Source organism: Pholcus phalangioides, unplaced genomic scaffold (assembly GCF_987345545.1).
Source record: "Pholcus phalangioides strain wild (caught in Gottingen) unplaced genomic scaffold, Ppha-v1.0 ptg000007l_1, whole genome shotgun sequence".
Classification (NCBI taxonomy): Eukaryota; Metazoa; Arthropoda; class Arachnida; order Araneae; family Pholcidae; genus Pholcus; species Pholcus phalangioides.
This window is the reverse complement of record NW_028301600.1, coordinates 15,311,156-15,336,118: the sequence shown is the minus strand read 5'-3', so window position 1 is coordinate 15,336,118 and position 24,963 is coordinate 15,311,156. Positions and strand designations below refer to the sequence as shown.

At 36.0% G+C, this 24,963-nt stretch overlaps 1 protein-coding gene across 1 annotated transcript in view; it reads left to right on the top strand.

Moving 5' to 3' along the window:
• The first annotated feature begins 1,050 nt into the window (after positions 1-1,050).
• The window catches only part of LOC149084959 (transcription cofactor vestigial-like protein 2), a 47,863-nt gene continuing 23,950 nt past the window's right edge, over positions 1,051-24,963 (top strand). The window contains exon 1 of the mRNA XM_089233871.1: positions 1,051-1,367. Coding sequence (XP_089089997.1) covers positions 1,215-1,367 — 153 coding nt within the window. The 5' untranslated portion in view covers positions 1,051-1,214. The remainder of the gene's footprint in view (positions 1,368-24,963) is intronic.

The window sequence follows — 24,963 nt, the reverse complement described above, 5'->3', positions numbered from 1 at the left end:
AATATTTGGATCAATATTTTGACATGGGAAAACACACAAGCCGATTCAACGGAAACTAGTGATGATTTCTAAAATCATCAAAATGGCCGATTAAAAAAAAACGACGAGATGCAAGTAAAAAAAACTCCAGGATATGACAACCAGCTCAGCATATCATCCCCCTTATGCTAGAGATATGAATGTGTAAAATTTCATTTTTGGGTTCATCAGTTGGTTGGATCACTTATTTTGCTGTTTTACCAGAAACGCAAATGCGTATCACCTATTGAAACACATTTTACAAAACATTTCAGAACAACTTTTATAGTAAGAGTAACATTCAAAAGTCTTTTTCCAAATTTAGAAAAATTTTCACATTCATGTTTCTGGTAAAGGGGAGACGATATTAAAGTAGCTTCAAGCGGGCGGCTTTTATTTCGTAATCTATTTCTATATTTGTTTACATCCATTCAGTGGATAATGCGTGAAATGAATAGAATATATATTTTATAGCATCAATTAATATTATATCGCTACCAATACTACGTTTGCAATGAATGGATAGCATTTGAAAATATTCGATTAAAATCCGATTAATCGATTAAAAGTTTTGAATAACCAGTTAAAAATTTTAATCGATTCCCATCCCTAAAAAAACTCATGCAAAAACACACATTTAAATTGAGATACAAAAATATTCAATTTATATGAATAAATCCACAGAATAGCAAGATTGAGGAACTCAGTTTCAAGCAATAAAAATAAAAAATTAAAGTTGAAAAAAATGCAAAAAAATACCTTTTCAAACTAAATTTTAAATTTATAATATCAAGGAATTTTACAAAATTTTCAGGAGGGGAAAAAACAAAACAAAGAATTGTTCGTAATGCCGGAAAATATAGAAGGAATGCGAAGTGAGAGAAAAAGGTTGAAAGCAATTATTAATGAAAACAAAGGAGTTAGTAGCGAATGCGTGCGAATTATGTGAGCGAGAGATATCAAACAATGGGCGGATCCCATTCAAGAGCTGGACTCGTCTCTCTCATTGGGTTGTGTGAGGGGATGGGCGTTTCCCGCCTCTTTATTTGACCACGCCCCTAAATCCAAGGGCGGATTAACTGGGGAAGCAAGAGCAAAGAGAGAAGAAAAACGAAAGTAGAGATGGAGAAAGTGGATGAATCCACACCTCTATATCCCAACAACACAATGATGTACCACGTCTTGAGGCGTACAGAATGAGTTGTGCTCAAGTTATGTATCATCCGTACTCTTATTTTCCGTATCAGCGGACGGTGGCTGCTTCTGCAGCGGCTGGATCACCGGCTGCTTCTTCGGCAACTCCTTCGACCCTTGCTTCGTCATCTGCGGATGCTGCAGAACAACAAAAGGTAAATTTAGTGAAAACTTTTTTTTTTCTCTCGAAATTTATGAATGATGGAAGTCGATTAAAATTTTTTTAACAGGTTGATAAAATTTTTTCAATCGATTAATCGACTGATGAACCCTTTAAGCGGCGTTCACGAGATATCTCGCCTCCTGGAAAGCCTCTTGTTTTAGCATTGACAAGCCCAGATATTCTGTAAAGTTGATTTCTTAATGGAGCACTTTTTCCTATGCCGCTGTCTTTGCACCACCTGAAAATCGGAAGAAAGTCTACTCTATTTAAAAATATATATATATATATATATATATGGCATTTTACAGGGGGGGGGGGGGCTTAACGATTTCTGCTGTGCCGCTTAAAGGGTTAATCGAATATTTTTTGCAATCATATAATATTATAACGATACTCCGCAGACCAAGAAAAGATATCATTGTATAAGGATTATCTTTATATCGGGTATCGTTGTAATGAGGTTTCACTGTATATTTCATTCATTTTCATACACCTATTTAGTATAGATGTCAACAAATATAGGAATAGATTAAGAAATTCAGGCTGTCTGTTTGAAGCAATTTTATATGCTGAACATAATTTTGTCAAAACCTGTAGTTTCTTCACTTGGAACTTGTTGTTATTTACAAAAATCGGTTATTTCGGGTTATTCACTGATTTTGAAACTACAAGTTTATGTAAAAAAATTGGAACGTGCCAGAAATTTACGAGTGCAGTTCATAAAATGTTTATTCAAGTTAGGAAGCCCATATTTACAGTATGGATGAAATCGCCATCTTCTAAGAGGTTCTTCTTGAGCATATTGGTGGCAAAAAATTTGCATAAAATAGATTGAATGCGCCCAAAAATGCCAAATTACTTTTTCTTCTTTGTTTCAAAATATTGTAACATCCCGAAAGTTTTTGAGAAAATTAGAACATCTCCGACTTAGAACGCATTATCCCATTATGAATAAAATTCATGGTCAAGGTCAAAGATCGATCTTGACTTTGAGACAACCATAATTTTTTATGGGCAGTTTATATTTATATTTATTCATAATTATTGCTCTTATTTGATTGCCGAATTTTTGATATAGTATGGATTCCACATCCATATTTTTTATGGGCATGTTTTTTAAGCCACCTCGTTGGGCATTTTGTCTGTTGTGGCCTTTGTATTAGTATTTGTATAAAGATGGCCTTATTACAATTTATTCGTAAGTATCATCACGCATTTTCTCGTACCATCCAATCAAATACACGTGCAGTTTCGCATTCGAAGAAATGCCTCGTTTTTCTACCCGTAATGTGAAGAATAAACTACCCCTAGGTTTATACACATAACCAGGAAAGAAATAGCTTTTTACATATTCGATCAAGTTGACGTAAATTTGCGAGAAAATATTCATGTAATAATAAGATGTTTTAATTTTCTGAAACAACTTTCAGGATGTTATAATTTTTTGAAACAAAAAGAGGAAAAAACTAATTTGACATTTTAGGACGCATTCAATTTACTTAATGCAAACTTTATACCACCGATATGTTCAAGAGGAAATGAGAATGGTCAATGAAGAAATGAGAATGGTCAATGAAGAAATGAAAATTCTCATTCAGTGAATTACTCACTACCTGGTCATCTAAATTTTAATATGTCCGATATTCTGACTAAGCCTTCTTATGTCTCCAATAGACTTGACCACTTTAAAAAATTAATACTTACTTTTGCCTCTACCGATTGTTTTAAATACAGTTTCTTTCTTAATACCATAGTTGAATGGAACATCCCCCCCCATTGTTCACTTCCCCACGATCACTGATTTCTTGTTCAATGTTACAAAACATCTATGCGTAAATCTACTGCATCCTCTTGTATAAGCCTCTAGGCACAATATTGCATAAATAAATAAATAAATAAAATAAAATAAAATAAAATAAAATAAAATAAAATAAAATAAAATAAAATAAAATAAAATAAAATAAAATAAAATAAAATAAAATAAAATAAAAACCGCTTACAGGATGGGAATGCAAATTTCAGCGATGCTTATAAATTTGGGCTGTCTTACTTGAGTATTTTATGAACTGCGCTCGTAAATTTCTGGGACGTTCTAATGTTTTGAAACAAACGTGTAGTTTCGAACTTACTACTGTTTATTTTCCTAGAAACTCCTCCCAAATGGTACTTGTGATCATTTGAGTCACACCACAGTCATTTTCTGCACACGAGGGCTAATTAGACCGGAACCTATAATTTATTGCTGATTAAAAACCGCAGCCCTTTTTTTATACTCAGCGAGAGGTTTGGTGCGCTAACCCCTGTCGGGCTCCCCGCGGTAGCAATCCTTTTCTGTGGTTATGCCGCCGTTTCTGTTGTATTCTTGCGTCAAGTTTCTGACAAGGAAGAACCGGGTGTCGAACTCATGACACTTCTAAACATCCTTTGGTACTTCAGACGAGTATCTTATCGACCTGGGCTACCGCACCCATGGTACTTAGGAGGAGAGGATCTGATGATGTTCGAATTAGAAACTGAAATCCTCTGTTTCCGTTGAATCGACTTGTCCAAAAATTTGATCAAAATATTGATTCAAATATTTTTAAATATGTGATCACTTTTCCAAAATTTTATGTATTGGAACATTTAATCTGTAAGATATCTAGTCAGTTTTTCTTCAAACAAATCAAGTTGATTCACAAACTTTTAATAAGAATTTTAATCAAATTTTAATTGGATCGATCGAGTCGATTAAATCAACTAAAATTTTTAACTACAATTAACGATTGGTTGATTAACCGACATGATTAATCGGACCAACCCTAAAGTTTATATAGCAATGTTTTTTTTATCGGTGAAAAATAAAACTGGAATTTTTGTAATCGCATATTTTGCTGAAAAATGATAATTTAAATGTTTAATTAAATGTCAAATTAATTTTTTTTTTTTTTGTATTTGTACATGTTGCTAATCTCTATTTTTATTTATTTATTTACTCACATTTTAAAAAGCAGAGCCAAATCACAGAGATAATACAAACGTAATCAATATAAAAAATATAATAATGTAATTAAAATTATTAATTAAATTTACATATTCAATGAAATATATATATATATGTATCTATTGGAATTCTGAATCTTTTTGGAATATGCCTGGAAACACACTTTTATTATAATTGTTACATGCTCACTGAATGTGGGAAATGAATATGTTACGGTAGATGTGATAAATCAGTAGTTATAATATATGCATAGTTGATGGCTATTATGCATAATTACTAATCCTTTTGATAAGTTTGATAAAACAAAATATGAAATAATAATAATAATATGCACACATCACTTCAATTTAACCACTCATCGGTTTTGCCAGCTCGTGATGCGTGCACTACCAGGGCCCGTTTCTCGTAAGTTCGAGCATGGGCAAACATGAATTTTCTGGGCCCCTATCGTGTTTTTTGAGGCATGATAACATGTCTCAGAATGACAGTTACAGAATGTCATTCATATATAACAGTCGCATCTCTCATGATGTTACAGAAGATATAAAAAGTAGCAATTATGTACAATTACTATCAACATAAATTTTGAAGCTACAATGGTATTTGCTTACTTTATATCGTCATCAGGGTATTCAATTTTACGTTCAGGAATTCAACAATTTTTTAGAAAGTAAATATGCAAAACAAAGTTAAAATTATATACTTGGCGATATCTTTATGTTGTGATAACAGATAAGTATTTACGATTCCATTTTTGGGAATAATTCACAAAAAGGGAGACAAAGACTAAAATACAGAAGACAGACTATTTTTGGGGCCCCTTGAAGTATGTGAGCAATGGGCTCATGCCCCATTTGCCCATGAAAGAAACAAGCACTGTGCACTCCACGTATTTTGCCATAAAGATTGAATTAAAATACATATGAAGAAAATGGAAACATAATTTTTTTACCAGTTTTTTAATGTTGGCTTTCTTTTCACAGTATTTATCAACACGTGCAAATATAACCAACATAACCTATCCAATTATTCATCCTAGACTACAGTTTATGCATAACGTCTGGTAAATTTGTGGAATTACAGTGGATCCCGCTTATAACGTTTTTCTAAAAACCGTCATGAAAAACGTTGTAAGCTGGAAAACGCTTTAAACGGGAAATTTAACGAGAATTACTTTCTTACTTTAACGAGTAGAGACCACGAAAATAAGTCGTACTGAGCGGGAAAACGGTATAAACAGGATCGACTGTAACTGACAACTTACCATAGTTACCAATACGAGCCGAGGGTTATAATGATCGGTGTGGTTATGTATGGTTACTGGATTTATCACATTTTTATAGTGACATACAAGTATATTCAAACTAAATATACACCATATCAAAATTAGGATTGAATTGATTATTCTGAAACATTTTCATTGTTATATTTTTACGGTAAAAACTTATTAAATAACTACTGAAATTTATAAGTTAAGTTTTATCATTATAAATTCAATTTTTTTTTTATTTTAGTGCAACATATGCTATCATTTTCCAGTTTGAATAGTTGAATAATTACATTCGTTGACCTTGAAGTACCTCGTTTGACTAATTCTCGAATTTTATTTGATGTTACGCTAGACAACTTAATGTCTTTCAAAATTAAAGCATGAGCTATAGCACATAAGAATGTTCCTTATATAATACACACATAATTCCTTATTATACACACATATTCCTTATTATACACACATATTCCTTATTATACACACATATTCCTTATTATACTCACACATTCCTTATATAATTAACACATAACATGTTTCTTCTATCTTTGTGGATAATAATGTCAACTATTGGAATTGCCCTCAAATGGTAAGTTTTAGTTCGATTTCGGCTCGTGTACAGGGCCGGTACTAAACATTTTACTGCCGGAGGCGAAAAAAACGTTGTATATAGTTATATACAGACAGACAGACATGACCGCTAATCCCAGACATGGTCCAGAGAGACCATCAGTGATATACACTGAAGGGCCAAAAGTCGTGGGATACCTCTTAATATTGCTGCACTTCGGAAAAAAGGAGATCCCACACGATATTAAGAGGCATCCCATGACTTCAGCGCTGAAGTGGCATAAGTCACGGGATACCTCTTAACATCGTGTGGGACATCCTTTTACCCGGCGAAGTGCAGCAATATTAAAAGGTATTCCATGACTTTTGGCACTTCAGTGTACAGGATAATTGTAATCTCTTTCATCACAAAGGATAAAAATTAGGATGATAGTATACATCAAGACGCAATAGAGAACTTGAATGGAACATCAATATTCGTAATAGAGTTTCGGGTTTTCCCAGTTACTGGGAAAGATTAAATTTAATAAATGGTGTAACGGTTCTAAAATGATTAATTCTTATGCCAAACATGGCCCCCGCTCTGTCCCTTGCAGGATATAAACAGATTGATCTTTAAGCCGAATCCACATCACCAGAACTCTGCGGAATTTCGCAGCGCAAAAAACTGGTTTTGAGATGTGGTTAGCATAGCCACACTAAAGCTCCGTTCGCATGTGAAAATATTGTCGTAGCATTGGGAGTTCTAGCACCCGCTTGACGACTTTTTTCCTTCGTAAGGAAAGAAATGAAGAGCAGTTATTGGTGAAAATTCTCGAAGCGGGGGTTTAAAATCCGCTTTTTCTATTTCCCATGTGAACGGGGCTTACAATACCGGTTTTTGCACTGCAGAATTCTACGGAGTTCTGGTAGTGTGGAACCGGTTTTGTAGATCGCAAGGAGTTCGCAACCTCACAGTAAATATAGCATAATTTACTTGACGGGTATTCAACCTGTTGCACGACATGGTACAAAAGGAGGGCACACAATGATGCCCCCGCCAAATTCCTCGAATTTCGAAAATACAGTGAATTCCACTTATAACGTTTTCCCGCTTATTACGACCCTTTTTCGGGAGGAGTGGGGGGGGGGTCTCCTAGCTTTTACCAATACTTACTAAGATTTCCGTTTAAAGCGTTTTCTCACTTACAAAATTTTTTCACGACGGTTTTTTTCAAAAACGTTATAAGCGGAATCCACCGGATTTCATGTTAAAAGCATTTTCGTACACTCTTCTGTATCAATCTGGAAAAAATAATCCAAGTTTGATTGTATATGAAGGCTTCTAATATGCCAATGCGATGCTGTGTTCGGGCGCGGTGGCCCATGGTGACAAGACATTTGTCCATACAAGTTTTTTTTAAAAATATTTTTCCACTTTTGGTTCCACTATTTTGGAATATATTTATCCTCTGTTTTATCCAGAGCTCCCCTCTCCCTCATCCAGGAACGAGACTTGTTCTACTTATTGAAAATTGATTTTTTTTCAGTAAATTTATAGTGAAGCAAAATTTTATAAATAACGGCAGTTTCCGCACGCCTGGGCGGAAAATGTTCAGTAATTTTCCCTCTTGTCCTGGGACATCTCAACACCATGGGGGGCCCCGCGTAAAATGATGTTCTAGGAAGTCCTGTATTTGGCTGGAATAATAGTTTACATTTTTACATACTTGTGATCCAAAGTCATATGACGAGATATCATCATGTAGGCCCTCCTATGATCATAAGGCTCTCGAGTCATGCCCGGACCGGGCACATGCCTTAAGATGATTCTAGTTGTATGAGCATTTTCTGCTAGATTCTGCAGGTAGTCACACTAGTTCTGCAGAGCACCTTAATCCAGGGCTGTATAGTAAGGGCTGTCTCATTCCTTTACAGTTGCTCTTGCCACTTTGGCACAGTGGACGTGGTCACTGATAAGGTATGTGACGTCACTGCTCTAATACTTCTAAGTAAAGCGACCTTGAAATATCAGGGTAGCCAATGGCAAAAAACCGGTTTTGTCATGGCTGTGACGCAAGGTGGTACCAACTCCGGGGAGTTATGAAATAGCCTTTGCTATATAACCCTGACCTTAACCCCTGTCAGGGCTTCGCTTTCACTTTATTTTCACCCCTAACCCTCGTAGAACAACCCTGAGCAGTCATCTTTAACCTGTTGCTCCGAGCATCACGGTGCTCCCTAAAACACCCAGAGTGCTTAATGCTCGTGTCCGATTTTGTGCTCGCGAGCACTTGAACAACGTCCCAAGTGAACACTTTGTACCAGTTTCATTGGATGAAAATACATTGGTATGAAAAACTTGCCGTTAGGGGTGCTCTTCTTGTGATGATGCTGAGTGCTCGCGACTAGAAAAAGGTTGAAGGACTCTGACCTAGAGCCACAAGTGGGACAAATAGTTCTAGGTTGAGTACCACTGTACACTGTACTAAAGAATTTTCAGAAGTGTCGAGAGTTCGATATCTACTCAATCAGCATCTTTCCTGTCACAGAAGTAGGACAAAAAGAGTGACAAGATGAGTGCGGAGCACGTTGCTACTAAACTACAGATCCCGGTCTTACTAATGAAGAAAATGACTGCGGTGCGACAAAAATTATCGATGATGATGCATCAATGATCGGTTTGACAAGTTCAATAAATGAGCGACGGCGTTGAATGCTACAAAAAAGAATAAAAACTCACGGGGGAAAAATAGTTCAAATTTTTTTGAATGTGGTTAAAAATTCCCCGGTATATACTGGGAGATTTCTTCAAAATACGGGACATCTGCCAACTTCAAACACCTATTTTTCTATTCAAAGAATTTAATTTTTAATGACACGTTTATATGAACCATGCTTCATATGTTTTTGTAAGACTTGTACAATTTTTCAATTTCAAGAATGGCTTCAATATTCGGTGAGGTAAGCATTCGTAAATTAATAAAAATATCCAGAAATACTTCGATGTATTGTTGAATATAATATTTAATCAAACCATCATTCTTTTATTTATGGTGCTTGGAAGAATTAATAACTCGTTCATACTGTATTATTACATCCTTCATTTGTTGAATATGCATGAAATATTTTGCACCCGTTATTTTCTGAACAAATTATGAGCTTCCACATCCAGTGTTGATGAATATTTTTATGAGTTTTTATTTGAAATGTGAGTCATATAAAATTTATTATGTTGTCAATCACATACATTCATAGTGAGGGGCATATACAGAGCGACTCCATAATTCTCCTTTCCGCATTTTACTGGCGAATGGTTGATCCTAAAGGCGTGCTTTAAATTATAAAAAGTATCCAAATAACATGCAGAACTCAGATACGTCATTCATGTTGTGAATGGATTGTAAAATTATCAAAATATAAAAATTAAAATTTCATACGAATACCGTCTTCAAAAACCCAATTAGAAAGATGTTGCCCTCTCTCTTCTGAGGAGAAAAATGAAGCAACATGAATGACGTATCTACATGTTATTTGGGTACTTTTTCTAATTAGAGATATACCTCTAGGATCAGCGGTTCGCCAGTAAAATCCGGCAAGGGGAATTATAGAATCACCCTGTATGAAGTTTCATTTTGTTCATTTCTTTTAACAATACGTAATGACGGAGTTTTGGAATTAGTTTAATACCTAAAGTATGTTTCAAGTTTAGTTTTTCAGTATAGAAATTTGACTTTCTAGAAACGTATTGAGAGAAAACAAGAATCTTTGAAAGAATAGAGCAGTGGTTCTCAAACTTTTGTCAACCAAGGCTGCCTTGGCCAACTCATGGTTTATCTGCGGCTCCCCAGAAAGTTTGGTAGATATTTTCACTTATAAAGTAACGACTTTAAGGCATAAATAGGCACACAAATCAATATCTACAGCTCGCTACGACGCCTTTGACAAAGGTTGGTGACGACCCTAGGAGCCACGACTCACACTTTGAGAAAGATTGGAATAGAGGATGAGATCAAATATAAATGATAATCAGTACTTTTTATAGAAAAATCACGATCGATTACGCGGAGCCTCATTTTTGAATGTGAAAATAAAGTATTTCAAACTTTAGGCACAAACATCATTTTATATAAATTAATGACTTCGTATGATTCAGCGATCAGGGCCAAGTGTCATGTATAATAGCAAGAGAACAGATTTCACTGCAGACTTTGAAAATGTCAAAATCATTGAAAGTGATCAAGATTGTGATGTGTGGAAGCTGAAAGCGAAAGGTAGGTGTGCTAACAAATCTTCAATAGCTTCACATGACGGTCCAAACGAAGTATTTACCATGTAAGTAGAGAATATGATATAAATTTTGAGCTAGCGTCACTATGTCGAAAGAAGAGTTTCGAGATGAAGAGACCGAGACCATCTCGGGGACGACTTAAAACTCGGATTATGTGGAAAAACATTAGAAAACGACCATCATATGGGGGGGGGGGAAGAATCTCTATATTGATTTTATGGTAAATATGTGTATAGTAAAAAAGTAACAAAACGCATGATCCCCTGTCCCCAAGAAACCGCCAGTCTTTCACTTGCATAATGGCCTTTACTCATTCACAAATGGGCATTCTAATTGAAGTAAACGTTAAAAATGGAACTTATTTTCATTTGATAAAATATAACTGTTCTAACTTGATTTCCTTTTTGAACACATACCGAGAGATTCATACTAACTCTTATCTTTTTTGTTCTTAAGTTATTTCCAGTTCTCTGTAGACAATGGTTGAGCTAATGCCCTTTGAATAATACCTAGCTAACTCATCATACTTCATTTTAAGAATACAAACATAGTGCAGGCAGATTTTCCGATTCCGACAGCCGGCGCGCTACGGATTAGTTAAAAAGCATGAGAATTTCTGGTTTTTAACAAGTCCATATCACGCAGACTGTCGGAATCGAAAAATCTGCCAGCACTGCGTTTGCACACTAAAAGTACAAACGTAGTAGAGGCTGGTTTCCGATTCTGCAAGTCGGCGCAGTTACGGACTTGTTAAAGATCTGAATTTCGAATTTTTTAAGCAATTCACACACACATAACGGCGCTGACTTGCAGAATCGGAAATCAGCCGCCACTATGTTTGCACCCTAAGAGGGAAAAACCAGTTTTCGAAGTGAAAGTTTTCGAAGTTCGAAGTGACGTCTAATCGTGAAAAAAAAACAAGCGGCATAGGGAACATCTATTGGTGGTAGCAGTAATATTGACGTCACACTTTGCACAAAAATGATGGATAAGTCAGCCTGGGGTTTCTAGTAACTATAGGTAGAGCACTTGCCCGGTCCACGAGGGGTTGGAAGTTCGATTCCCCGCAGAAACATGTGAGTTTTCTTTCCGAAATCAGTCTTCATCTCTATAACCACTATGTCATTAGTTGACGCTATCCCACTAGAATACAACGTTCCTCTTTATTTCCAATAACTGACCGCCCACAATCAGGCTCAACGGGATCTCCCTCAAGAGGACCAAGATCCTAAAGTACTTGGGACTCAATATTGACGAGGACCTCAAATGGGAGCCGCACCTGGAAGGACAGAAGGTGAAAATGACCGAGGTGCTACAGAGGTTGAGGAGAACTGCGGGCACTCAGTGGGGTCTCCCACAGGAAATGAGACGAACTTTCTATCAGACCGTAGCAGAGCGCATAATCGCCTACGGCACAGCCATATGGTTTTCTAGACTCAAGGTCCAATTAGGGAACAAACTTGACTCAATCCAGAGGCCCCATCTCTTGCATATAGACGGAGCCTACAGAACGACTCCCACCAACGCGTTGCAGGTCATTCTAGGAATACCACCGCTCCGGCTGAGACTCAAGTACGAAGCAAGAGTGACCAGGCTGCTGAGGGTGCGCAGAGCCATAGTCGTGGGAGAACAGACGTTTCAACCGGATCGGTACGAGAACCACTGTGTCGGGTGGTCAATCCATCCATCCAAGACATTATCTAGATACCAGCTAAACGAAACGGACCACACACCGCAGGAAACAGAGTTCTATACGGATCGCTCCAAGGTGGAGGGCTCGACAGGAGCGGCCTATATACGGACAGCACAACAGACCATTCTCAAAACTTGGAAGTGCAAGCTGCGAGCAGAGAACTCTGTATTCCAAGCGGAGCTACTAGCGTTGCATCAAGCTCTTAAGAATGCAGCCCCACTAAAAATTCCGACACATATCAGGTCAGACAGGCTCTCAAGTCTGATGGCAATAAAGAACCCCCTTGACTAAATACAGAACAGTTAGAAAAGCCAGAGAATTGCTCCACAGACACCCTCACATTCGTGTGTCTTGGATCAAAGCACATGCGGGACTGTGGGGGCAATGAGGAGGCCGACAGATGGGCTAAGGAGGCGACAAGAGATGGAACGGCTTTAGACAATGTACTCCTTCCCCACTCGGCAGCCAAAGCGACCCTATGGAGAGATATGATGCAAGAGTCGCAGCAAGCATGGGATACCGTCGACAAACCAGGGCGGTCAACACACGAGATACTACCGAGGGTCAGAAACAAGATGAATAAATGAAGGAGGGAGAGCATGATATTCGTTACAGAGCACGGCCTCTTTGCTGCCAACTTGCGAATGTTTAAGGTGGTATCGTCTGACAGATGTGGATGCGGCCAGGTAGGCACGAAAATGCACTCCGCAACAGCCAGCCCGCACACGGCACATCTACATTTCAACGCACCATCCAACAGGTGGATCGCAGCTTGGGCAAAGAATATCCTGGACAGACCTGAGCTGACGAGAAAATTTGCAGATCTCCTTGCATTTCTGGAGAACAACCTAGAAAAAGCCATGTATATGGGTCCATAGAGACAGGAAGTCGAGCAGATGCAACAAGAACCGACACCGCTAAGGAGATCGACGAGACTATCTACCAGGCACCGATACACGGGGATATCTACCTCCTCGTCGGAGTCAGAAGATTTCGAACCATCTGCCGCCGGACAAGCGAGCCCGAAGCTGACAACCCACGTGAAAAGAAAATCTGGAAAATGGGAAAAGAGGCACGGTGAGCACCAGTTAGCCCAATAAAAGAGTTGACAAGCCCACACGACATAAACAGTAAAAGGTGCCGAGAGCCCATGATCAGCTTATACCACACTGTGAAAAAAGAGAAAACAGGCTAAAAGCCCACTAGCTGCATAAGAAAAGAGGCCAAGAGCTCACAGCTAGCCCCACATATTAATATTATTATTATTATTTTATTCTATAATTTATTTACTTTTCTTATTTTTATAATTATTATTTGCTTCTCTTTTTTTTCTCTATTTGATTTCCTCTTTTATTTTCTTCTTTTTCTTCTCTTCCTTTTCCTTCACTTACCCGGCCGGACTGCCAGCTCGAATTTTTCCGGCATGACCGCACCCTCCGAGGTACAGAGCTTATATTGCTGGTGTGACAGAGCCTGGTCATGGTTGGTTCGTGTAGTTTAGTTTAGTCTTCATCTCTGATTGTTTCCAGTCTTTCGTACTTAGTGTGAACAGGGGAGTGTGGCATTGTTTCTGTCTATACATCCTTTCTGTACTCTCACATGCCAGTGAAATCCGGGACCCCCCTCCCCCATCCTCTCTCCAATGTAGACAAATTAGAATCTATTGAAAATAAATCCGCCCGCTTCATTCTTAACCGTTTGTCATCCTCTGCCTCCGTCACTGAACTCAAGCGCCAAATCAATATGCAACCGCGTTTTACCCGTAGATATATCTCTCGGTTATCTTTCCTTTCAAAATCCTTCATGGCCATTTTCATATCGACACTTCGAATTTTCTAACTCCAGCTTCATACTTTTCAATAAGAATTAACCATTCACAAAAATTGAAACCTATCTTTGTATCCACAAATTGTTTCAAATTTAGTTTCTTTCCTCTAACAATAACCGACTGGAACAACCTCCCGTCAAACATTATTGATTGTACAACAGTTTCTGATTTCCTTTGTAACATCAATCGTCTCAAACTTCACCACCGCATTCCCTTGTATAGGCCTCGGCCAAGCAATATTGAATAAATAAATAATAAATAATACTACCATAATTGATTACATAGATTAAGGCTGACAAGACCTATGGTCTCTTTCAGCGGTTCCAGCCCATATTTTAATGCTATTATTTTAATATTATTTTTTTTACAATATAAATTTGCAATTTGAAAAGTTCCTGGAAAATTCTTTCTTGGGGGGCCGCCGAAAAATCCCCAGCCCAGCGATCAAGACCACTTCAGTCCCTGTGAGGACCCTTTCAATTACTCGCGTACGTAGGAAAAATGAGAGGAAAATTAAATAAAACGCGTTTTTTCTCTCTTGTCAAAAAAACTGCAAAAGGAAAGTTTTGAGAAGGAATTTCAAAAAATTCCAGCATCTCGAATTATTCAGAACCTCGAACTTTCGAGACTCGAATTGTCGAGATTACGGTACGTATAACGGCTATAACTAGAAACAGTCGGTTTTCAACAATGGTGTCGAGTCAAGAAATATCTTTAGGTCCGCTGAAAAAGTTTCATTGATCGCAAAATATACATGTCAATAAATCGTCGTCGATCATATCGTATTAAATAAAATGTCTTCAGAAATTTTCCAAAATCTTGTTCTGTCAATGGAAAAGGGGGCGTTTAAAGTGATCCAATACCAAGGTAACTGTATAAATATATGAAATATTTTTGCGAGTGAATTCTAGGAATTTGAAAATATATATTTCTTTTGACTTGTGCCTAAGCTTTTCGTACTCCTGTTTGTGATGGTTCGGTTTACCCAGTAGAAAGGTAGGTATTCATATTTTTTTAAAATTTAATTTCTTACTATGGATATGTGCATATGAGTTTAAATAAATCTTAAGTAATATGTTTTTTTGCTGCTTTAACTAGTTTTTTGTTTACTGCCATTTTCTTATTGTGTCTAAACTTTTGAAACCCTCTCTGAAGCAATATTTCCCAGGATATAATACAGCATCCATTTGTCTATGGTGCTTATAAAAATTAATTGCTTAAATAAATTAGTCATTAGCTGAAATTTCTTTATGCTTTGATCTCATTCATACTAAATTGAATATTCAAGATGTTATTAAATGGTCTGATAATGATATCGAGAGATACCTGCTATCATTATTCTCTGTTTTTTGTAATCAAACTTATTTGTCTTCGCAATTCAAGTCAATAATTAATAGAAATGAATAGTAATGTTAAAGCAGTCACATGAGAACATCAAAGCTAAAGACTCACTATTGAAATTCAGTTGGAAATTATTGAGAAAAGTTGAGGGTGTGTTTTTTTTTGGTTTGTTGATTTTATTCAGGTCTTATGAACACAGGTTGAATTTTTTTAAAACTTTATGAGAATTTTCCAGTAAACCTACAACTGCATAGGCATCAGAATTACTCTCAACTTCATCGATGTTCCAAACTGATACAACAAATAAATAAGCTTTAAATCCATGAATTATTCCGGTAATAATAACGATGGAAAGAATAAATTAATTCATGGAATACCATTCATTTTTTACACGAAATATAATGTAGCTCTCTCTAACGAAAAATATAATCAATAGCAAAACTCATTTTAGTTTCATTTGACATAATAAAAATTAAAAGAAGTATTTAATTACAGAGGCCTGCAATAGAGAAGTTGTCTGAAAAGTAACACAATGGGTTATAATAAATTTTTAGGTGCTCGGTTCAGAAAAAAGTTAGCGAAATCTTTTCATCACGCACTGATTTTACTCACCTTCAGATTTTATTATTTTAATTAGAAATCACTTGATTGAAATTTAGTGCATTGAGGGGGGTGGAAGTATCTTCGTTTCACGTTATTTGCAGCCAATTTAGTTGTACTAGTGTTATATTGCTTTTCAGAGGAAGGTGATTCATCATACTTTAGCAATATTTCAAACTGATAAATACAATCCACATAGAATATGAAGTCGGAGATATTGTTCATCGATTTTAATCAAAAGAGCCTCAAAAAGCCGTGTTTCGCCATAATACTGTAATAACTAAAAGTGTGCTTCAATACCGTTAGGACATTCTCCGAGTTCGAAAGAACGACAAGAAAATTATTATTTTTTTATTTCCAGCAAACTTTTAGGATCGTGGATGTAGATTTTTCCGAAGATCATATCTGTAATTTTGGAAAAACAAAGAGGATACACAAAATGGCCATGCTTTTTATCTGAGTGGAACAGTCAATTGAGAGAGCATCAATGGATCAAAAAGAAATGGTTATAAAATTTAATTTCATGTTAGAAACTAGATGTTAATATTCAAGGTTTGATTAAAATAATGTCAACATAATGGAGGATAAGAGTTGAGAGGAATGTTGCACAGAAAACGCTTGAAGAATGAATTTCGTAGAAAAACTAAATAAAGAACCTTTCAAGGCAGGAGAAAAAGACATCACAAAGAAAAATATTTAAAATTATACACTAAATATTATTGTTTAATTAATTTAATTCAATTTTTTTTCGGTGTTATATTTTAGGTCATCAATTTACTTAATACAATATGTTTTAAAGTAATTTTCTTGTAATAGTGATATCCATTTTGTGGAAAATTCTTACATTACAGAGGAAAATAGAAGTGGAATTCGAAATCTGTGGCTGAAAATACATCAGCAATACTCTACAGACAATAAATTTTTCATGACAGAAATTTGATAAGCATTATTAATAATTATAAATTAACGCATGAACGTAGGACGAATAAAAATCAATTTCTACGTTTATACTGAAAAAATTGCATAGCGGTAACAAAAATTTCTCACTTTTTGACACTATAATAGAATGATTGCATAGTCTTTTTTGACTATTGGAAAATAATCACCATTAATGGGCAGATTATTAAATTTCTTACCGGCAGACCATAAATATATTGAAATCAGTGTACGTAGGTTAAGGTTATAGTTGTATATATATATATATACACATATACATCATAATTGATCATTGATCATTTGTGTCGTACCACTGTCATTTTCTTCACACGAGGGCTAATTAGACTGGAACCAACAACTTATTGCCGATTCCGAACGGCAGCCTTTTTTATACTCATCGAGTGGTTGGTGCGCTAACCCCTTGATACGGGACTCCCTGCGGTAGCAATCTTTTTCTGTGTTCATGTCACCGTTTCTGTTGTACCCCTGCGTCAGAAAAGTTTTCTGACAAGGACGAACCGTGTATCGAACTCGCGACACCTCTAAAAATCCTTTGATACTTCGGGCGAGTATCTTATCGACCTAGGCTACCGCACTCCGCGCATGAGAAAAGGATCTTTAAAAAATAGCAGCAAATCTATCATAATTGGTGGAACTAAGCAATTAGAATGATTGTAGTTGTGTGTGTGCTGAGATTCATATTAATAGTTTACACAAATCCATATGCAGGAATTGTTTTGGCATTCGAATAAAAATAGCATGCAATGTGCATTAACGTATCGGGTTCATTTATCACTGATTTAGTTTTTGTTCTTAGTTATTGAAAATCTCTTATTGCATCTGTAAAGTGCTCACAGGCGTCTTTGCAAAGTGAGAGCATATGAAGGCAATACTGCCGAAACATTGCTATACACACGTTATGTTAATCTATTGATCAGCACTTAGCGACACCCATGCATGGAATAACCAGACTTTTTAGTTTCGTATCTCATTATGACTTAGGCTTTTAATCTTCCATGGTCCAGTATATATTCGAATATGCATGGCGAACGCATGGTCAAAAATACCTATTATACCAATTTCTGTTCCAAACTTTTTTTGGATATCTCAGAAAGTAGATCTCTTAGACTGGGATTACACTTTAAGTTTGATAAAAGATCTTTTACAAAACTTGAAAAATGCAACCAATAAGCGCATCGATTACCTCCGCTCGATTGCAACCGATGCGTTTAATTAATTGCATTTTTCAAGTTTTATATAAAATTTTTTTATCAAACTTTTGTAGTGTAATCCCGGCCTAAAAGTCATTTCAATACAAAATACGGCTATATAAGTACATTTTTTGTTTATCTAGAAAGAGTTGATTTTTTTGTCGTTGTTATTTTTTGAGAGTTTCTGAAATTTTACGTGTTTAGAGATTTATAAAATCGCACCAAATATTGAGGGGATTGGAAATAAAATTCAAGATAAAAACTATTCAACTTTTCTAAGCAAGGTTTTATCTGTTTATAGATAACATTGAAACCAAGGCAAACTGTAAATTTTACCCTTGATTGACTATTTTAACCAATTAAAAAATCCACTCTAATTAAATTGCCGTGCTGATGTATTGTTTCAATACAAAATATGCTAACAGAACCAATTCACGAGTATATCCGTTATTGTAAAAAAAATTTTGTTCAATACCTTTTCGTGAAGGTGAACCATAGAGGGTAGAATGGGAAATTTTGAACTTCAATATAATCCAGTAAACAACTGCAACACACTCACTTCAATGATCAATACTGAACAGAAACGCAATCCACAAGAACATCCGTCTTACAGAACTGCAACTCAACGAGTGAATAGTTAGAGGTACCTTAAAATGTTTGGCAAGGGATATGTTAAGGTTGAAACTCTCAATGATATCTAAATACCGAAATTTTTCTTCCAACAAACCAAGTCAGTAGCATCTCAAGTATTCGAAACGAGAAGAATTGAGCATTTTTTTTTCCTTTTTTTCTTTCTTTCGGGAGTTTTCATTTCATTTTCTTTTATTTTCTGTAACTGATAGGAACAACGCTTGTGAAGGGAGAGAGAGAGAGAGCGAGGAGAGCCAGTCTCTTCAAACAGCGGGAACTTCAACAACGTGAACCATGCGAAGTGCATGCATTTTTACGGTTGGGGCTATGAGCAACGAAGAAGAGAGGGGGGTAATGAAATTTTCCCAATGAACATAGACGGGTGAGGCATACCATGCATGCCATTCGCTCGACGTAGCGTGTTTCGCTCACTCACTCACTTCCCGTAGCCTTTCTGAAGTGTCGCGTGTCTGAACCCAACCAAATGACGACGGTCAAAGTATTCTGATCCCAACACGCTCAATAAAAGACAAAACACGCGAATGCAGCGAGACCTCACTACAACGATATTAATTCAAATTCGATATTGCTAATAGTCTAATGTTAACTCCCCTAGATACAACGATATCCTATATACCAGCGGTTCTCAACCGGTAGGAGGATAATAAAATAAATCAATAAATTTGATAAACAAACAAAAAAAAAGGAGACCTAAAACAGCGGTTCTCAACCTTTTTTGACCAACGGAACCCTTTCTGGTACATAATTTCTACATCGGAGCTCCGTTGGCCTGTTTTCTATTTATTCATCAAAGTTATTTTATTTTCCTCGAGAGGCCGCGAAGACCCTGGGAGTTCACACGGAGCCCTAAGGGCTCCGCGGAGCACCGGTTGAGAACCGCCGGCATAAAGGGTGTACCGCCATATAAATAATATACTAAAAAGGGCTCCGCCATAGAAATTATACACTGAAAAGGGCTCCGCGAGTCAGAAAAGGTTCAGAACCGCTTTGGTTCTGAGGCAGGGGGCGCGGTAGCCCGGTCGATAAGATACTCGCCTAAAATACCAAACGATGTTTAGAGGTGTCGCGAGTTCGATACCCGGTTCGTCCTTGTCAGAAAACTTTCCTGACGCAGGGGCACAACAAAAAACGGCGACTTGACCGCAGCAAAAAACTGCTACCGCAGGAAGTTTCCCCCCCCCCCATCGAGGGGTTAGCGAGCCAACCTCTCGATGAGTATAAAAAATAAGCCTGCCGTTCGGAATCGGCAATAAATTGTAGGTCCTGGTCTAATTAGCCCTCGTGTGCAGAAAATGACCTGGGTGCGACAAAAATGATCAAATGATCAAATTCAGAACCGCTGTCCTATACTATGACAAATCCCTCTATAACGATATTTTTTTGAGGGGATTTCGATTCTGCTCTATAACGATGTGTATTTTCTATATTTTATGTAAAATCATCTACAGTATATTTTTGCATTTTCCACCAGTTTTTTTTATTTTCAGAGTGTCTGATATCATTGCTTTTTTGCACTATCTACCCATTAAAAGTGTTAATGAAGTTGCCATGAAGCTACTTTCTGTGTAGTACATAAAAATATGGTACGGTAGACTACTTTACTGGGCGAAACAACTAACTGAATTAGCAATAAGATACACGGATACAACATACAAGATACACAGAAATCTGGCTATATGTAGGGATGCTGATTTTTTGGAAAGGAAAGTGAGCATCTCTACATATAGTAAGTTTTTCGTATATCTTGTATTTACAAGTGGAGAAGATATATCTTTCTCTACATTCTCTACCAGGGTTCGTTGATTTATATACATATATCAATCGATATACAAGGTTCATATTAAGGGCGTATGGAATTTTACTGGTGAACCGTTAATCCTATAGACGCATACTTCCAATTAAAAAAGTATCCAAATAACGTGTAGTACACAGATAGATATGTCATTCATGTTGCAAGGAGTTGTATAGTTATTCAAATAAAACAATTAACTTTTTATACTGTCCTCGTGTGAATAAAAACCCAGTTAGAAAGTTTTTGCCTTGTCTCTTCTGATGCCAAGCAAAAAATTCCGCGTTCCTGAGTGTAATATTCACTGATATATTCTATTTCAAAAAATGGAGGAAAGTTGGGGAAAAAAGCATTAAATGCGAAAAAACCGTTTTACCCGATTGGCTTGCATAGTTGAATTGTTCTTAACAAGATCTATAAGATATCAATTTTGCCTAATTCTGCATGGAAGTTTTGGTGATACACTTAGATATAATGGATATTTTGTTATTATTTGCAATTGAATCGTTTGAAATTTTTCATACGGATTTAATGGGAATAGATCTTAAAAGCTGGGTCCACACCGGCCCCGCTACGCGATTTTTAGCTGCGCAAAACCGGTTTTGGAGGCTGGATACGCAAAATCGGCCATCAAAACAGACTGCGTTGTGTTAGCCACATCTGAAAACCGTTATTTTCCTAAACGAATATATATCGGTAATATCAATCTTGAATCCTGGTGGATCGCTGAGTCTGAAAAGTACATAAAGAGGATCCGTGGTAAATAAGAAATTTAAAACTCCCTGAGTTAGGTATTCTTAAATAAATGGTTTAGGTAATTCTTTTTCGTCTGTTAAATAAATGACAAAAATGTTTGAAAAAATCTGATGGAAAAGTAAGAAATATCACACAGAGATTACGTGTACGTTCCAATGATAAGTTCATTTTAGTGTTATGCACATTAGGAGCAGCTATGACTAAATTTGAAGATTTTAGTCTGTGAATATGTAATGCTTGAATTTTCTCTGGCATCTATAAATTTTTTGGGTGACGAGGGGCGGGGAGAAGACTGGGTAAACGCTTGTCCATGCAGGAATCATACCTAGAGTGCATTGACGACTGCTTCTCGGATGCTGTCCGTATTTGTTACTAGTATTCCGTGGGGTATTATTAGAAAATATATATGCTGTGCAAAGAATGTTTCCCTCGAAAGGAAACATGGAATTTTACGGAGTGATGTTTACATGTCCTCTCTTCCATCAACAACTCGATAACGAGCCCTTTCCCCAGCATTTTCTTTCTAGAACAAGTACCTTACCTGCCCATGGCAATTCTGGGAAAAAGAGTCAGAAAATATACTGAGAGGGGAATACTTTTGGAATTGGTTACTGGATGACGATACGCACACAAGTTTTCCATTCCAAAGATGAATCTCATTTTTATATCCTACGTGGCCAATTTATGATAATGGGCTGATCAGATTAGTATTTAGAAGCGATTTTATCGCCCACTGGGAGGCGATAGAAGCTACAGGTTTAGTATAGGATCCTATGGGTTGGCTCTTGAGTTGGGGGCGATGAGAAAAAAAAATCTTTGAAGAAGGGGGCGATGGAACAAAAAGTTTGGGAAACACACGCGCGCACACACACACACACATCATTAAAAATATTATGTAACCATTGTTTTATTTAAAATTCGGTACACACATATCTGATTGTATATAAACCAGGGGTGCACAACCTTTTCAGTTCGCGGGCCAGATGTGGATATTTTTGCCGCTTGCGGGCCAGAAACTTTTATATTTTATACTTTTTTATAATGGTGTTTTATAACGGTTTTAAAATGATGAAAAATATTGAGATTTCATTGAGTCAATCTTATTTAAATTGTATTTTAAAACCGAAAAAAATTAAATATTTTTCTCTTATAATTCAAGTATTTATGGATTATCTCAAATTTTTTCCATCATTTATAAACTGAACATTTTCCTTTATTTTTAATCATTTTTTTTCTCCATAATATTGATGTCATGCTATTTTATCATGCGCGCAAGATGTTAATAATGCATTTTTGTTAAAATTCACAAAAAATTTGGTACTGGAACTGTGTAAAATTTTGTACTGACATAGGATAGTATATATATGTGTGTACCAAATTTGAAATAAATAAATAGTTATATATATATATATATATATAATGGTATTTTTTTTAATGATAATTTCAACTTAGCGTAGTTTTTCTCCATATGAAAAGAGGTTGAAGACTCCTTAATGGCTTAATGGGAGGATGAACAGGACCTTGTGCCTGGTTCATCCCAAGTGAAACAGGGGTTTCAAAATTGAGAGCTTCAACTATTTTCGAAATTATTTCTTTCATTAATTCTGAAATTATTTCTTTCATTAATTCTGAAATTATTTCTTTCATTAATTCTGAAATTATTTCTTTCATTAATTCTGAAATTATTTCTTTCATTAATTCTGAAATTATTTCTTTCATTAATTCTGAAATTATTTCTTTCATTAATTCTGAAATTATTTCTTTCATTAATTCTGAAATTATTTCTTTCATTAATTCTGAAATTATTTCTTTCATTAATTCTGAAATTATTTCTTTCATTAATTCTGAAATTATTTCTTTCATTAATTCTGAAATTATTTCTTCCATTAACGCTAAATATTCATTTGTTCTGAGAATTTTTAATTAATTTGAAACAATTTTTTCTATTAATTTTTTACTTTCATAAATTTTGAAAATTTTATTTCATTGTTTTTGAAATTAGCTCGTTCATTAATTCCGAATTTTCATTAAAATTCTTTATTTTCAAAATATATTCTAAAAATATTTATTTTATTGCTTTTGTAATTATCAAAATGTGTAATCATTAAATCATTAAATTACACCATGTGTGGTGTAGCAGTATTAGGTAGGGCTCGGGGATCCATGATGTTCTTAAGTCAGCCACCTCGTTGGGCAATTTGCCTGTTGTGGCGTTGTATTTGTATTTGTATATAGGATTACCGTAGGCTAAAAGTGTTCAGAAGATACTTTTTGGCTTATACCGAGAGAATCTCTTACATCATCAATTATGAAATTGCAGCGCCGTCTACAGGGTATTGCTCACATAGAATTTTATTCACCTGGAAATATACTTGAGGATTGCCTCTGCAACTAAAATTTATACCCAATCATTTGTTGTTTTCTCACAATATAAGCAATCAACTGCTCAAAAAAGAAATTCTCGTTTTCATGGAAGTTTTAGTTATGTCGCCTGGCAGTCGAGTGGTTAGGGAACTAGCTTCTCACTGTGCAGGTCTGGGTTCGGACATGGATGTATACTAACACTAACAAATTCCCTGGACGGATCATGCTGATCCCTTGGGAATATGTTAAGATCACGTTATTTAAAAAAAAAAATTATTTCGGGGTGTAGTGGGACTTTTAATTTCAAAACTGGTGTCCGAATCGGTTCTAGTTTGAGATAGTTCATACTCTTAATATTTCGATGTAGTCTGCAGCCACTAATTTTTGTGTCAAATTTTTTACATCAAATTGTTTATTTATTTTCTTATTTCATTCACTATAATATCGGGTAGTCGTTAAATCCAAAAGAAAAACATATGGGATAGTCGTTATATGAACAAAATTTGGGTCGTTATAATGAGTGCTACCGGTCGTTAAAATGGAATGGTTGCTATAACGTGGGATCGTTATAACGAGCGTCGACTGTATTATATTTATTATTAAATTTATATCATCATCAGACACCAGTCGTCTACATGCGTAAGTTTATTATTGATTTGCATTTCACACAGTTTTCCAATGTGATTTGTATGTTGATTATATATTATTATTGAAATTTGATTTTCACTTTAACTCAAAAACTAGAGCCAATCTGACAAAACCAATGCCAGATTTGGAATCTGGCCCCAAAAAAAATCACCCTTCACTGAAAGACATATGGGAACAAAATCAGTGATGAGCAGCATTAATTTGAAATACCATTAGCTCGAACAACCTGCAATATTCGCTGCATCATTTACCCTATAAACTACGTACTGAAAATTCAGGAGACAATGAAAACAAAGTGATTCGTCAACAATTGTTCCACCATAATAATCAGAGCAGTAAAAAATTCATCGCCAACAGTCAAGGCTCAACACCAACTCACGTGGCAAAAGAGTGTGAGGAACTAGATTGATTTCCAAAAGTCTTTCGATTCGGTCCAATATAGTGAACTTTGCAGCGTTTTTCACATGAGATTAGGATTGGGGGTAACTTGTTGAACTGAACAGAATTATGTTTGCAGGACAGATCACAGCGGGTTATGTGAACGAGGATTTTTGTGATTGGACAGGTCACAAGCGGAGTTTCTTCATTAAAGTGTCCTTGGGCCCCATACTCTTCTTAATTTTTATAGATAAACTCGATCAAGGAATTGATAGTATTGTTAGCAAATTCGTGGATAACGTT